Source organism: Acomys russatus, chromosome 28 (genome assembly GCF_903995435.1).
Source record: "Acomys russatus chromosome 28, mAcoRus1.1, whole genome shotgun sequence".
Lineage (NCBI taxonomy): Eukaryota > Metazoa > Chordata > Mammalia > Rodentia > Muridae > Acomys > Acomys russatus.
Genome location: NC_067164.1, coordinates 13230164 through 13247787, shown reverse-complemented (window position 1 = coordinate 13247787; position 17624 = coordinate 13230164). Strand labels below are relative to the sequence as shown.

The following is a 17624-nucleotide window of genomic DNA, read 5'->3' as shown; positions in this document are numbered from 1 at the left end:
TGAGGAGTTTTTAAAGGTTTATTATTTTATGCAAAGTTGTGTTTTTGTGTGCATGTACACACATACATGTTCATTACTCCCGTCCTGTGCTTTGTGGAGGCCAGAAGAGAACAGTGGATGGCCTTGAGCCACCATGTGGATGTTGGGAACTGAACTCAAATCTTCCACAAGATCAGCAAGTGCTCTTAACCACTGAGCTCCTACATGTAGTTATTATAATGGTTGGATAGTGTTGAAGATAAAAAGCATATAAATTTTGTACATTTTATACCCTCTATCTTCAAATTCTATCTTTTGTAGCATTTTAGTAACATTGCCATAGTCTGAGAAATTCCTCTGGATTTGTAGCCCGTGTTTATTGTGATATTTTGTGTAAATTCTACTTAGTAAACTGCTTTAATTCCTCTTTCTTAAGACGGAAAAATATTTGGGTGCCAATTTGCCAATTTAACATAAAACTCTAATCACTTATGTTTCCCTATTCTAGAGCCAAAATGGAATGTGAGGCATATTGTGCCTCAGAATTTATGTAATTTCATTATTTTTAGATCAAAATTTAAGTAGGTTAGATTCATAACTTTTAGAACTTGTGGTTTTGTGGTATGAAGATAGGGGACATGAAAGATCATTAGGATTCATTTTCCAAACACCTTTAATGAACCACATAGATATATTTCTACAAAGTACAAAGATGAGTTGGTACTTACAGGAAATTTCTGGCATTTGTGTTTGAACATTTAAGTCAGGTTAATTGCACAGAAAGATATACACACTGAGAGTCCCAAACAGAACCTCAATTTTAACTCTCCTCCCCAACTCCAAAAAAGGAACACCTTTAACGGTTTGATCTCACTATTGTAAGTGGGCGTAGTCATCTGGAGGCGGCCAAGAGACCATGCACTGCTGTCATCGAATATTTTATGTGGAAGAGGAAATTGATGCTTAAAATATATTGAAACTGGTAGCTCTAAGCTTTATGCAATGCACGATTAAAGGAGAAATTGAAGTTCTACATAAATAACTTTTAAAAATAGAACTGAACAAGGAACATTCTCCTTAACAAAGCAAATTTTCCACAGTTTAATGACTGCCCAGGGGTTGGTGAACCACTTCTCTCTGATGCTGTAGAGCTGATGCAGATAGCACACATGTGACTCGTTCCTCAATAAACCTGGAGGTGTCTTTCAGCCCTCAGATGTCTTTATGTTCTTATTTTATTATTTTTTCAGAAGCTGTTATGCCTATAGCGCGTCAATTTTATCCTCCCCATCCTGCAATACCTCCTGTGTGCCCCCAACATTCCCTTTCAAGTTTGTGTTTTCTTTTTCTATTGTTATTACATATGTGTATATATGGATAAAACACACACACAAATGGAGATATATATATGTGTGTGTGTGTGTGTGTGTGTGTCTGAGAGAGAGAGAGAGGGAGGGAGAGAGAGAGAGAGAGAGAGAGAGAGAGAGAGAGAGAGACAGAGAGAGAGAGAGAGAGAGAGCGCAGTTAGCAATATCCGTATGCACATAAGATGTAGGGCTGAACTGCAAAGAAACTTATTCCTGGAGAAAACAGACTCTTGCTCCCTCAGCAGCAGTTGACAGCCTGTAGCTCCACAACGCAAGCCTTGTGAGCCCTTTCCCACCAATACTAGAATGCTGACTGCTACGGTCCTGTACAGGACTTACTCAGTCAGCCGTAGGTGATGAGAGTTCTCAGAAGACAGTGTTTTGCAGCTTACCTCCTGCCTCTCTGGCTCTTACAATCTTCCATACCACCTTCCATACAGTCATTGAGTTTGGGGGTATAAGGGATGTTCCCCATTTTGGAACAGGCACCACATAACTGGCCACCTATTCTCTACATTTTGACCACCTGAGGGATGAGAACAACACTGACCACAAAAGACCCAGAGTGCCAAAACTTTTTATTTTTCAGATGACTTTTTGTGTCTGAGTCTTACCCAAATATAATGACATGTCTTCAAGTTATTGAGGGGGGGTGCACTCAAAATATTTCTTAAAATGCTAGAAGAGGAAACATCAGAGAGTAGTTTCTGGAGAGTTGTAAGTGTGAGCAGATGACCTGGCCCTTGACATTGTGAGAAACTGAGGCAGAGATCAGGAAGTCGCAGGGAAGACAGCGAGACAGTATCAGATACATCCTTTGAATGTGAACCTGGCTCTTGTGTTGCCTAGTCCAGAAGAAGGTGATGCAAAAGCAGACATTGTCATGGCGTTCCAGCCCCCCTCTGCTGGGCAAAGGACCATGGGAGAAAAGAAGACTGACAGCATCCTAAACAAGAAGACAAGGACCACAAGAGCCTTGCCAGCCAATGTCTCAGTAGTTCAAGTGGGTGGTAAGTAGAGTCATCCCCACACAGTACAAATGTTTTGTACAATCACAAACTCACCTATCGTTCCCGTTCCAAATAATAGTAAGAAATCACATGGGAAAAAAAGTCAACCTAAAGATGAGACGTTTCAAGTTTTTATTATTCTCTGATGAAAGCGTGTCTGACATTAGTCAGCAAGTGGTTTCCCTGGAAGTAACCGATGGGTGCTCATCTCTCAATAAAAATATCTTTACCACAAACAGGGTTAATCCAACCCAGCCACTGCCTCCATGATTCAGCAAGCGAAAAGTTAAGCAATAACTGATTTCTGGGTGGGACCTTCTAAAAACACAAACTTATCTGTAGCCCTTAAAAAATATAGGTAGTTCCTGTATTTGATGTTAGGAACCTTTTATTATTTTTCTTCTTATGAGTATTTAAAAAAAAAAGATAAACTGCCTTTAGAGCTGTTAGGGCCATCTGATAAACAATGAGAAAAAGAAGTCACTGTAACTTATATTTTTATATTACTCCATTTCTCTCTTTCCTGTTCACTTTTACTCATTACACCATCATCACATTTCTGCATTGTCGAGATTCTATCTTTATCAAGGTCCATTTCTACATTTGGGTAAAATGTTTAAGGAACATAATAGTTAAAAGGAGCCAAGATTCAAATGTCTAGTTTGTTGATGGGCATAATGAAAAAGGGGTTCTGTGCTTCAACAAAAGTTAAAACCCTATGATTTTTGTCTCCTTATATTAGCATATTTGAGACTCTGAGGAGTCCAGGTAGCCAGAAATCTATTTATTCTTGCACACTATGTGCTATCACAGCATCTACTTCCAGCTGAGAGGTACAAATTATCTCATAAACTCCACTGACAAAAGATTTATGAGAGTAAGAACAAGAGATTTGTATTAGAAATAAAACAGGGTGCCCTGCCCTTGTAAGGGTCAAGCTGACTCTTTAAGAGGAAACCTCATTAGGAAATTAGATACCAAGGTAAGGGATGAGCAGATGGTTGCTCATATGACATGAAATCAGTTAATAAGAGCAGAAAGCTATGGACTCCTCCCAACTGTTAGGAATGAGCCTACCAAATGTGTGATCTATTTTCTTTAAGTATAGCAGTTGTGAAACAATGGCCATTCTGATATGCTATGTGACAGGCTGTCTATAAACAGGGAACAACAGGGAGTTAAGTTTTCAGGAACTCAGAAGCCTGTAGTATCCAGAGATGAGGGCTGAAATGGTCCCTGGCAGCCAGGCCTTCCTGTTTCATTTGGGCTCAGCTTGTGAGTTCTATGTACTTTAATGAGTGTACTGTCTTTAAGAAGAGGATGTTCCTATAAAGAGCCTGAGTTGAGTAAACTGATTACAAAGTCTCTTTGTTACTACAGTGTACAACTAATTGCCTGTACTTATGTGTGCACTTTTTAAAAAGATTTATTTATTTATTTATTTATTCATTCATTTATTATGTATACAGTGTTCTGCTTGCTTGTACACCTGCACACTGGAAGAGGGCACCAGATCACATTATAAATGGTTGTGAGCCACCATGTGGTTGCTGGAAATTGAACTCAGGACCTTTGGAAGAACAGGCAGTGCTCTTGACCTCTGAGCCATCTCTCCAGGCCCTCTGTGTGCACTTTTTTAACATGAAAAGGTGCGATGATAATATTTGTTCTTCTTGACAATGCAAACATAGGAAGAAAATGCATAGGAAGATTAGAAAATATAATATGGCACCTGAAAACCATTGCTTCTGACTATGTTAAATTGTATGCCCTTTGGTAATTGATTTCCTGGTAGGAGAAAGAGCTAGAATTGGAAAGGCTTCAGAATATCCAAATGAACAGTGTTTATGAGCAGTTAGGGAAGGACCATAGACTGCAGAGCTCCCACGCAGTCTTCAGGGCAGGGGTGTATGGGTGCATGCTCACATGCTTGCAGGTGTCTTTCTGTCTATCTCTTCCCATCTTGTTTTGTGAGAGAAGTCTCCAACTAAAATTGGAGTATAGTGATTTGCCTAAAAAGGCTCAGCAGTGAATTATAGGGATCCTACTGTTTCCACCTACCCAGTGCTAAGGTTACAGGATCCCGATATTGCCGCATCCAGGTTTTTATATGATTGCCAGAGCACCGAACTAGGGTCTTCATGTGTGGATGCCAAGCAATTTTCTGACTGAGCTCTTTCCCATTGCCTGTTAAGAATGTTTTTACAGGTCAAGGCAAACTGGTAACTGTTTGGAGAGAAAGTCACTTTTCTTTAAGTGTAATGCTCCTGGTAAGTACCCATACTTCTGTAGAGGCCCATCTCCAATGGCAATGACCTTTATGAAGCAGAAACTTAAGAAAACAATGAATTCAAAATTATCCTTGAAGGCATCCACCAGCCACAGTGAAGATGCAGGTCCTCAAGTTTTCAGTGCTTAGCCTATGGAAGGAACTCAATTTTCTATCTCATGCAGTTTGTTGAGTTTCTCGCTTAACTAAAAGTGAAAGAAAACACACAAAAAAGGAATTTGATTTGCCCTTCGTGATGCACTGAAATGGTGTCCGGATAGAAGGGCCTAAGGGAACCTTCTGGCTCCTCTGGATTTCAGCTGATTCTCACTTCTCTGACTGACACCACTAAGGAGTTAAAGACCAGCCTCCCCTGAGCACTTCCTCTCCTGGATTCTGAGCAGAGGTGGCCATTTGCTGTCTACCCCTTTTCTCCAGGGAAAAGATACTCCATTTGTCTTGATAACAATGGCAGAATTAATTATTCTTTGTAAAGAGTACAAAGAAGACGTTAATTCCCAAACTCTCTCACCAGTAGTACCTTCATAGGCTCATGATCACACATTAGAATTCTTTGATTAGATCTTCATTTATTCAATATCAAGAAAATGCAAATTATCCATCCATCCCCAGGAATGAGGACAGAGCAGACAGCACAGCATCAAGGTTGGAAACAGTGTTTCTCTCCTCTCTGTTACTGTTTCTGTTTTTCACAGAATCTTGCTCAATGGCTCTGGCTGACCTGAAACTCACCATTAAGACTGGCCTGGCTTTAAAGTTATAGCAATTCTCCTGCCTCTGCCTCTTAAGTGTTGGGATTCTAGGCATCTATCTCCATGCCTGATTCTATAATTGGACTTCTAAGAATAATTTTTTTAGGAAAAGTGTCAATTCCTAGATGAATAATTCTAATTTTTATGAATTTTTTCTTTCCAAGTATAGGTATGAAAAATATTTTCACCTAATTTCAAGTGACCATCCCCAAAGCTTTTTGGAGGAGAAAAAAAAATCTAGATTCATTTGTGGTTTTGCCGACTATAACCAGTGTAGTGGGAAGTGTGGTACCCTTTGCCTGATGCCGGTAGGGAGCTGTTCTGCAACTTCCGTGGCCTTAGGAATACAAAGAGGTTGGATTTAGCTTTGCTTTCACAACATTGTATCCAGTGAAGGACCGACACTGCAGTTACTTATCAAAATAAAACAGACGAAGTATGGAAGAACTTTTGAGCAGAAAAGTCATGTCTAGATTTAACTTAGGCTCTGTCATTTTCTAATTTTTGATAGCTCTCAAATAAAATCTTTTTTTTTTTTTGAGAAAATAGTTTTATTAGTCTTTTGAGAATTTTGTACAACGTGCTCTGTAACCCCTCTCCCGACTGCTGCCTAGATTTGCATTCCCCACTCCCCATCCACTGAACCTTGTCTCTTTTTGCTTTGTTCCTTCACCTTCTTCCACTTTGGTTGCCATTGGAGATGGGCCTCTACAGAAGTATGGGTACTTACCAGGAGCATTACACTTAAAGAAAAGTGACTTTCTCTCCAAACAGTTACCAGTTTGCCTTGACCTGTAAAAACATTCTTAACAGGCAATGGGAAAGAGCTCAGTCAGAAAATTGCTTGGCATCCACACATGAAGACCCTAGTTCGGTGCTCTGGCAATCATATAAAAACCTGGATGCGGCAATATCGGGATCCTGTAACCTTAGCACTGGGTAGGTGGAAACAGTAGGATCCCTATAATTCACTGCTGAGCCTTTTTAGGCAAATCACTATACTCCAATTTTAGTTGGAGACTTCTCTCACAAAACAAGATGGGAAGAGATAGACAGAAAGACACCTGCAAGCATGTGAGCATGCACCCATACACCCCTGCCCTGAAGACTGTGTGGGAGCTCTGCAGTCTATGGTCCTTCCCTAACTGCTCATAAACACTGTTCATTTGGATATTCTGAAGCCTTTCCAATTCTAGCTCTTTCTCCTACCAGGAAATCAATTACCAAAGGATTTATAAAGAGTTGGCAGAGTAACACGTTCTTGTTTTCCTCAAAGGGAAAAAAAAGGTTGCGGAGACTATTTCTGAGAACATGGCCCTGTAGTATTTTACTATCTTGTTTAGTGAGCCACTTCAACTAAAAAGCCACCCGTTTTATTCATCCACTATTTTTGTCTAACACAATGAGTAAGAATTTATCCCAACTAGTTACATGTTGCTTCTTATATCCAATATATATTAGAGGGCCAGTGTCGTAACTGGTCTTTGTGCTCAACTGTCTAGAATCCGTGGTCAGTGGCCTCTGGTAACTCCGAGTCATTGTGATAAACCAGGAAAACATGGAGTCATACTCTTTTTCTATTGGGTCAGGTCTGAGCAATGTGCTCATCAGCAGGGAAGCTAACTGTCCAAGCATGTACGTGTTTGTATAAGCTAACTAGACTTACACGTAGAAGGACAAGACTGCAGTGAATAAATGTGTCAACGCTGTTCTGGTCGTTAGATGAGAAAAATGATGTCCACGTGACAGCAATGATAACACGATGAGATTTCTGAAACAGCCATGTTGGGAGTGTAATCAACACAAGTAGAATGAATTTTCTGTTCTTATTATGAAATGTCTTATGGTATTTATTTATTGGAAGAAGAGACAATCTACGAAACTTTCTTTCTTTTTGTTTTTTTGTTTTGTTTTGTTTTTTGTTTTTTGTTTTTTTTTTTTTTTTTTTTACACAATGATCTTAATAAGTTTTTGTCTTCACAGCAACCCTGAGTACGAAAACAGCCTCTGTTGTGATGGAGTACATGTTTATTCTTGTCAATGGTAGATGTAATGTTTATATGGAAACACATAAGCCTCCGTCCTAGAGAATGAGTGACTAGTCACGATGCATTAATCCGCGCACATCTTAGAATGTAGTCACTCTAGAAAGCTAGACATCAAAGGTGTTTCCACCAAACAGGCCACTGCTTATCTGGCTGGAGGGAGTTGTTCTTTTGATGAGGGTTCCATGGTAACAACACAACACTGTTGGATTACCTACAACTGCAAAAACAGTCATCTTGGTGGGGGCTCCTAGAATAAGTGGATAACTGGCCATTGTCTGGGGCTGATACTGTCCAAGCTTAGTAAAGCTTCATAAACAATGTATACTCACATAGACAAAGGTTGGACCAAACAGTGTACCAATGCATAAGGAAAAACGAAGAATAAATAGTGGTCACATTTAAAAAGACGAGATGTCGGCATTGTGGTGCCCTGCGGGATCCTCTGCATCAAAAGCTGGACAGACGTTCCTTATCAATGCTTTCATCCTTTTCAGATTGTGGCAAACGAGCCATCCCATTAATTGTCAGCAGAATAGTGAGTGGAAATCTTGCAGCCAAGGGTGCTTGGCCTTGGCAAGTTTCTCTTCAGCGCAGCAACATCCACCAGTGCGGGGGCACTTTGATTGGTAACATGTGGGTCGTCACTGCAGCGCACTGTTTTAGAACGTAAGTTATCAAACTTAAGTCAGTCCCCACTTTTGCTTAAAACCATGAGTATTTCCATATCCTGCATACCAATCAAGTAAAATTAAAAGAAATCTTTCTGGTCCTTTTGTAAAGTGATGTTCTACCTGCATACTTGCTTGGAAAGTTTGGTAGGAACAGAGGAGTGCTGAATATTATCTCAGTATTCATTAATTACATTAATTAAGTCTTGAGAGTTTTGGCTAAAGAGTTTGCAGTGAAGCAGAAGTCATTCTAACACAACAGGTTTACTGATAACTCCAGCCCTGTATTAAGCAATGCTCTCCGCTTAACATTAGGGCCTGTTTTCATCAAGCACTTGGTCAGTCTCATGAGGGTGCTAAGTGATAAACTGAGGATGAACTCTAACCAGGGCAGGAAGGAGGTTGCTGGAAAATGGCTCGGGGTCAAAGCACTGACATTGGTCACCAAAGTTTGACTGTGATTTGCATTACTTCTTTGAAAATAAAAGCTGGAATATATATTATGTGTGTAAGCTGGTCAGATCTTACCTGGCAGAGTAAATTCTGAGCTGGTAACACATTTAAAGAGAACTTGACATAGAGAGTCTCAGATGACAAGGGGGCAAGCAGGATCCCGTTGGCGTGCCACTTGAAGTACAATTCACCAGGCAGCAGCCCCCACATCATAACGGAATTCATGAGAATTGAAAATGGCTAAGCCCTATCCCAGAGCTACTGACTCAGGAGCTGTGCTTCAGCAAAAGCCCCTAATCACTTGTGTGTACATTAGTATTTGAGAAACACTGTCCTGCTTGATGGAATCTTATTCCAAGAAATCTCTAATACAGACAATAGAGCTGTATTAACTGATGTGAAGTTCTGTCGTGTTTTTGGAAGAGATTTAGGGAGTCAAGAAAGAACTTGCCAGAAGGCAGAGCTGCTCAAGGATGAGAGGGGTGCCAACAAGAACAAAGGGATTCCAAAGTGGAGCATGCCTGGCTCCATCTTCAGGAGGGATCAAGCAGAGACAATGAAGGGTTGACGGTGGCTTTGCAGCAACAGCAGCACAAATTTTTTTAAACTTTAAGGGTTATTTATTTTTAATTATTTTATTTTTGTACATATACATTCATATTATCACACACATATACAATAGGTTACCTATGGCAAAAAGAACCATGACACAATCAGGAATTATATAAACGTTACACTCTTGGTGTTTTGGCTATTTGTATTTGGCAGCCTTGAAGAAGACATCTTTCCTTTCTTGGTGCATCTAAATTTCTGAATGTAAATCAAACTCCATCACTTACTGTCATTATCAACTTAGAACACCTATCTAGACCTAAAAACATCTTAACCCCTAAACAATTAAGCTTCATTGTAAAACTAAGTTACCTGGTCTTCAACTCCCTCAGAGACTTGAGAAGGAGTAAGCTTGATTATCTGAGTATGCAGGAGTGCAAGTTAGTGTCTTTCCAAATAAAAAGATGAAAGAGACAGTTTTCTATCTGAATAGTCACCCAAAACGCTTTATAATGTTGGAGCATTTTCTTCAGCCTTCTGCCCCATTATATCTGACAGACACATTTGTGCGGCAGGAACTATTGAGGACTTGCTTACCCTGTCTTGGCAGAGTTTACCCGTCCACTCTGCCTGCATCCAAGCTTGCCCTTTTTAAGGCAGAATTCTGTCTGTGGTAGAAATGAGGACCTTTTCCCCAGTGGCTATTTTTGCCACATTTGAAGCCATCTCCTTAAGGAGGTTTTTTGATGCTCATGATCTTCTCTGAGGTAGGCTGAGTGTTGCCAGGAGTTAACCTGTCTCATTGTCAATGAATCTTTAAAGTAATAAAATCATTTTTAAACGCCATGTTCTTCATGTCTCTGGGGTTTTTTGAGACCTTGTCCTTCTATGGAGTCGTATCTATGTGCTGCACCTAAGATGTAGATTCTTGAGCAGCACAATTCTTAAGCCCCCCCCCCCCCGGGGCTACAGGCACTTGATTAAGTATTTCAGACTCACTTTACACAATTCTTAGAGCCCTCCCACCATGTAAGCCCTGATAAGGAAGCGCTTTCACTGACAGGGGAATCTAGAAGTATTCAAAGGTACAGGCTTACAACAAAACAAACAAACAAACAAATAAACAAACAAATCCATTTATTACATGAAATTTATTACATGGAAAATTGATGTCTGAAAAGAATGTTCTAGCATCAAAAGATTATATATACATATATGTATACGTATACACATACATACATAACTTCCTGTTTTAAAACATCAAAACAGTTCCAGCATTCAGTAAGTAAAATCAAAGCATTTTCTCCCTGTAAAAGCAGGCTACCAAGATGAGGCTTTATAGCCTATGACCATATAGTGGGGGAGGAGGTCCCTCTTAGTCTTAGACCTAGGGGAGGGGAATAGGGTGAAAATGGGAGGGAGGGAGGATACAAGTGATGGGATAACAATTGAATTGTAATCTGAGTAAATTAATTAAATAAAAAAATTAAAATTAAAAAGAGAAAAGAAAAGAAGCTGTGGTCCTCACCCACCTCAGCCTCTCCAGCATCATCTTCCACAATTCTTCCTCTGATGTCTTAAATTGAATCTCTCCTGACCCAAGGCCTTCAGATGTTTTCCTGGAAACTTGTCTCCTTGATCATCTCCCATCTTACCCTAAATATATTGTACTAAAAAACAAAACAAAAAAACTTCAGACAACTAGTACATTATACATTGTCCTGTTTTATTTTTACTAATAATCTTTAGAACTTGTGTCATTTGTCAACATTTTAACTTACTTTTATATTTTTTCTTCTCTCAAACATAATATGTGTATAGACAGAAAATTTATGCTTTGTTCCCTTCTTTATCCCTAGCACCTCAACAACATTAAACACATGCACGATTAATAAGTATTTTCTGAGTGAACAAGTGAATAATATTTTACATGCTTTGCAATTCTAACACTCAATAGTTAAAGATTAAATTTATCTCCAATATTCGATTTGTATATGTTTTATACTTAAATCATGAGCCAAATGAGACGATAATTGTAGACAACTATTATCAGGGTGTTTTTTTCCATCTTGTATTTTCTCTTGAATTCACCTAAAGGTATGTTGTTAATCTAAATGGTGTAGTTAACAGATGCTGTGTGGATTATGTGTGCTGCTAATCTTTTCCAGTAATTCTAACCCACGCCAATGGACTCTTAGTTTTGGAACAACAATAAACCCTCCTTTAATGAAAAGAGGTGTCAGAAGGATTATTATGCATGAAAGGTATCACCCCCCAGCAAGAGACCATGACATTGCTCTTGTGCAGTTTTCTCCCAAAGTCACCTTTTCAGACGAAGTACGCCGAATTTGTTTGCCTGAAGCCTCTGCATCATTCCCGCCAAATTCACCTGTCTACATCACGGGATTTGGAGCACTTTACTACAGTGGTGAGTACCTCAGAACAGGCCCATCTCTCAGCCCTATCACGGAGTAATTTGATTACCCCCATAATGTTGCCTGCTCTTTTCCCCCACAGCATGTTTTGGTTAGTTAGAGCTCTTGTTTTTCAAGTGACAGAAATCCAATGCAAAGCAGAAACAAAGCAAATTTGGAGCTTGAAATTCAGCAGTCCTGTGTGAGAAATTTGGCTTAAATATAGGCAGATTACAGAATTTAAATGGTGTTGCTGAAACGTGGACCTCTTAACCTTTGTGCCTTTGTCCTGGTTTTCCACAGGTCAGCTTCACCAGCTGGGACTCTAGCTCCACCAAGCGGCAGAAGTGGCTCACAGGCCGTCTAGGAGCACTGAATTAAAATGTTTTTATGCTTAGGCAGCTCGGTTTGCTTTATTATTAAAGAAGCTAATTTAATGGTGGCCAAGAACGAAACCAGCAAAGAGATAAATCATCAAAAAATGTTTACTGCCCCTAAAATGGCCCAACTTTATTATTAACATACAATGACTGTTGCTGAGTATTTTCACTCATTCTCAGACACACTGTGGATTCTAAAATGTGCTTTGGGTACATATATAATAATTGCTAAAGAGTTTCTCGAAGCTATCGAGCCTGCCTCCTCAACATTATCAGGAAAGCGTGCCTAAGCACGGGGAAATTCTACACACCACCTGATCTGATCAGATCTGCCTTGGGTTATCTTCCGTTACGCCAAAGTCAGTCTGATTGAAGATACTCTTTTATATAAAACTGCCCCATCATTTTGCCACATAAAGCTTAAACCTAATCATAAAAATTATTTCCGAGGCATCTACAAAGTCTGATCCGGTGTGAAGAAGAATTCCAGACTATTTGTAATATTCTTAGTTTTCCTTTGCTTCTGCCTGTCATAAGGACCTGGCTTAGACTAAATTCATAAGTTTTTCTGGGACAAAGCCATTGTCATGCAATACAATTATATGCATGAAAGATCCTTGTAAATGAGCAGGACTGAATAAAAATATACAATTTAGGAGGTATTTTATCAAGCCAAAAAAAGGTTGCCAGCTGAGTATGTAAAGTTTGTGAGAATAATCTAGATTCAATAAACCACAAAGTTTATTTTTAAAAAATAGAATGCCTTCTTTAAAAAATAAAGACTGCTTTGGATGGCTCAGCAGTTAGCATCACTGGCAGCTCTTCCAAAGAACCCAGGTTTGGTTCCCAGAACACACATGGCGGTTTACAATCATATATAACTCCAGTTTCAGGGGAGCCAATTCTTCTGACTTCAACATGCACAAACATACATGAATGCAAAACCTCCATACATAAAATAAAAATAATAAAAATAAATACACTTTTTAAAGTAAAGATTTTCCAGAAAAGAAACCAAATGGGCATCCTGCTTATAGAAGTATTAATTAAAATGGATAATACAACAGCTATCATTAAATGCACCAGGTTTTTGTTTTTTGAGACAGGGTGTCACTGTGTTGTCCCGTCAGTCATAGAGCTGTCTATACATACCAAATTGTTCTTAAACTTGCAGAAATACACCTACCTCTGTCTCTCAAAGATGGGGATTAATGGGATATGTCACATTTTAGTTAGAATTTTCCCCCTAACCTTGGGCTCACACTAATCTTAGTTTGTATAAACAACTGTAGAGTGACAATGATTAGGAGAGAACCCACTCACCTCAGTTCATCTAAGAATACTTACTGAAGTGTCTGAGAATACTTTTTTTTTTCTTGTTTTTTTCTCAAGGGCCATCCCAAAATGAGCTCCGAGAAGCCAGAGTAGAGATTATAAGCAATGATGTCTGCAAGCAACGCCACGTGTACGGCAGTGACATAAAGCGTGGGATGTTCTGTGCTGGGTATCTGGAAGGAACTTATGACGCCTGCAGGGTAGGTTGAAGTGAGAAAATAATTCAAAGTCACTAACTCAAAATCTTTTTGCCTAGCCCAGGAAATACTCTCTGTTCTTTATGGTAGCGTGGGACACAGACATACTGACATCCTTAAATGTCATAGCACATAAGTTCTTTTAAATGTTTTATTATTAAACAACCTGAAACAAACAAAGGATCCCTTCCACGCTATCAAACACAAAATTTAAATGTCTTAATAAGCATAAACTCTCAGGATCAGAGGATGGCAATGTGTTCTTACACGGGAGGCTCACAAATCACAAAGGCAGCAACTGTGTACAGTGAACTGAAATGCTCTAAGAATATAATGAAAAAGCAGTTTTCCCTCCAAAGAAACATTTTTGGAAAAAGCATCAGAGAAATCATGCTTCGGAGAGACCTAAAGAATAAGTAACGCTTATACAATTGCAGAAAAAGAAGAGAGAGAATAGTTAAAACTATGAAGCTGTATGCATTTATATTTATTACCAATCACTATAATTTATAATTGGTAACACCAAGAAAATCACGAACAGTTTGACAGGTGGGAGGGCTATGTAATGGTGCAAAGTTTGCCTGGGTCGTACTTGACAATATCCTACAGTTCTTCACAGTGTCGCCCTCAGTCTTGCAGAACCTGTGTGGCATGTATGTTTTCTGATGACGATCTGAGTATGTTACTTTCCATATGCAATTATCCTTTTTTTTTTTTTTATATGAGACCCTTGAACACTTCAAGGAGGTAAATCTACACAATGAAATGATGAGACTATTAGTGGCATGGGGTTCACTATGGCCCACAAACTACACAGAATGAGCAACCTCTGTGGGAAGAAAAAAAAAAGCATGAAATTTTATAACACGTAGGCCCAGCCAGAGCAGGATTTAACAGACAGCTAACTTCAGTTGCCAAGAGTGTGGACTGGGACAGCTATAATTTATGCCTCCAAGGAATAGAAATGAGTGAAAGCTCACATCATAAGGCAGAGGGCATGATAATCAATTTGCTGGGATGGGAATCAAATATAAGAAAAGCCCCATTCATGGAAAAAGTCATTGGGAAAGTGACTCAGTACCAGATAAGGCAGCAGAGCACCTGATAAAACAGACCTACAAGCACCAGCATCAGTCTGGCTTCCTTACATCATCAAATGTTTATCTAGAACTCAATACATCCCCCTATGGTACAGGAGAGGAGGGGGAGAAGGAGAGGGAGAAGGAGAGGGAGAAGGAGTGGGAGAAGGGGAATAAGGGAGGGGGACAGGGAGGGAGAGAGGGGGAGAAGGAGCGAACAAGAGGGAGAACGAGAATTTCTCCTCCAAACATCTAGGTAAGCAAGAGCCAAGCAAAAACATACCAGAACTACTGATGAGAAAATCAGAAAGGGGCCGGCGCAGGGGGATTTCCACAACTTAATGCAGATTTGAAATTTTGTTTCAGGTTGTAGCTTAGTCAACAGTTTGATCAAATAAAGATTCCGGTTGCAACCACCATCAGGCACTGTGAGGAGGGGCTGGAGGCTCCGGGCTATCTTAAGGTGATGTTCAAGTCATCACAGAACTTAGTGGGTGGGAGAAACTAGCTCCATTTGACAACCACTCCCAAAGGAAAAATTGGTTTCTCCAACAGAGTCTCACTGAGCATACAAACCATACTTAAGGACAGGCGCCATGGCCATCAGTAGATGGCCAACACAAAACAAACTCAATCTTAATTTTGGAGATTATATTTTGTCTCATGATTTATTGATTTGTTTGGAATTTTTTCCTTACTGGTCTTTTGTTTATATATGATGGATTTTATTTATCAACTCAGTGTTGGTAATCTATGCATACACTAAGAATAAAATAAGTGGCTCATCAAACTTTTGTATGCTATAAATTGTTTAGCTACTTGTTTTTCTCTTATTTATCTTCAGGGTGATTCTGGGGGACCATTAGTCATAAAAGACAGCAAGGACACCTGGTATCTCCTTGGAATTGTGAGCTGGGGTGACAACTGTGGTCAAAAGAACAAACCTGGAGTTTACACACAAGTGACGTATTACCGACGCTGGATTGCTTCAAAAACGGGTCTCTAAGAAGCTACCGAAACGTGTTAAACAAAACAGTGGCATGTAGGTCATGTTTATATAAGAATTCAGGCATTCATTTGGTGGCATTGGTACAATGAATTGAGATCGAATAGCTGAACCTAGGATCGTAAAACGTATGATTTACTTCAGAATCACTTATGTGTGAAGCGATGGGTTATTTCATCATGAAAAATAATGTAGGAAAGATAATTGCCTCTTTAAATCAAGTACATTGGAATAGACACAAGGTGTATTATGTGGTTTTGAGGGCAGCCTGGGAGACTTTTAGAATGTTTTTCCTGAGTGCTTCCTCAAGTGACAATCTTTTTTAAATTCTCAGAAATCTCAAGGTGCTCATACAATTCTCCATGACTTCTCCTGAGCTCTCCAACATCTTTTTGGCCTCTTTTCTTCTGGATTTCTCTAAGTTTTTCTGACACAGGGAATTAGTGTGCTACTTCTAGATGCATACCAAGGGATTTTTATAAAGAAATATTATTGGTAGCCATCAAAGTAAAGCAAAGGTGGCCTATCCTTTGCTGTGGACATTTCTGAGTTTTCTGTGACTTAAAAGAACCACACACAACTGTGTAAACAACACTCACATCACCTCCCCTATTGCATAGATACATGTAACAGAAATACTGGTTAGTGTTTTATATAAATTAATCATTTAATCAGTATATAATTTGTGTAAGAAAATTGAGAGGGAAGGATAACTTTGTGAGCTGTCCAAACATGGGTTATCAAAATTTTGATTTGCATATTTTGGTCAGCAGGGGGAGATTTTGTCCAGTGTTATCTTAAGGTCAAATGCTTGAAAATTTATTAACATAGATTTTGGGTTTTTTTTTTTTCACAGCAAAGAAACTTTTGTTGTCTTTATATCTACCATGGAGTTCCCCCAAAGGCACGGCACCATATATACATATATAAATCTATGTACTAATATTTATATATACATATATGGTTCCTAATATTATATATATATATATACTGCTTTATATATGTATATATAATGTCATATATATGATTTCCTCTATAAAATAAAAAACAAACAACCATGCAAACAAACATACAAACTCATGAAGGCACCAGGAAAGTGAGGCTCCAGTGCCGATAATATAATTACTGAAGGCATTGTTGGAATATTTTTTAACCCGTGTGATGTCTGGGTTTGCAAGCCAAGGTATATAAACAGCTTGACAAAATTATTTGCAATTTGCATCCTTAGCTGTCAAATTCTCATGTTCTTTTTTTCTCACAAAGTTTGCTTTAGGCTGCTGTATTTATTGAATCAGGAGACCTGTGCATTTTCCACTACTGCGTCAGTTTTTCAAGTAGGAAACTCTTACAGCCACTGCTCACTTCAAAGTCAAGTTGTTTCTTCATATATATACCCATTGACACATAATTTTTCTGTATTATGGTGGTGAAATATGATTTTGTTTCTAATGCTAAGATCCAGAAAGTGGTCTTAGAGTTGTAAATAGTGTTGTCTAAACTCTCTTCCACAGCATTCTATTCTGGGTTGTACGGGAACCAATATTGTCTTAAATCTAATAAAGTCGGTGATCAGAGCATTCCATAGACAGTATCCCTGAGCCTGTGTTTAGACTGTAGTGAGTCTTTCAAATGATGTTAAGTTACATTCTCTTTATGATGATGATGATGATGATGATGATGATGATGATGATGATGATGTATTCAAATTACATCCTGATTGCAATCTCCTCATCTCATCTTCCTGTTCCCACCTTTCCTCCCTCTTTTACCCTCTCCCGTAGACCTCTGACCAGTGGGGTCCTCCCCCACAGTCTGACCACAGCCTATGAGGTCTCATCTGGATAGCCTGCATTCCCTTCCTCTGTGTTCCCAGAGGGCCTCTTTGCTAAAAGGCAGTGATCAAGTTGCAGGCACCAGAGTTCCTGTCAGAAGCAGTGCCCTGCTCCTGCACCCCACCCCAACCCCCTCCTTCCCCATGTGGCTAATGAGCTGTCTGTTGACTACATCTGAACAGGGGGGTCCAGGTCTGCTGCTTGCAATGTCCTTGGTTGGTGCATCAGTGTATGCAGCCCCTCCTCCCCGCATCCAGATCAG

At 39.3% G+C, this 17624-nt stretch overlaps 1 protein-coding gene across 1 annotated transcript in view; it reads left to right on the top strand.

Moving 5' to 3' along the window:
• The window catches only part of LOC127210495 (transmembrane protease serine 11A-like), a 40028-nt gene extending 24498 nt beyond the window's left edge, over positions 1 to 15530 (top strand). Inside the window, exons 5-10 of the mRNA XM_051170154.1 lie at positions 2196 to 2356; positions 6995 to 7033; positions 7941 to 8112; positions 11288 to 11547; positions 13306 to 13448; positions 15369 to 15530. Coding sequence (XP_051026111.1) covers positions 2196 to 2356; positions 6995 to 7033; positions 7941 to 8112; positions 11288 to 11547; positions 13306 to 13448; positions 15369 to 15530 — 937 coding nt within the window. The remainder of the gene's footprint in view (positions 1 to 2195; positions 2357 to 6994; positions 7034 to 7940; positions 8113 to 11287; positions 11548 to 13305; positions 13449 to 15368) is intronic.
• The last annotated feature ends 2094 nt before the right edge of the window (positions 15531 to 17624 follow it).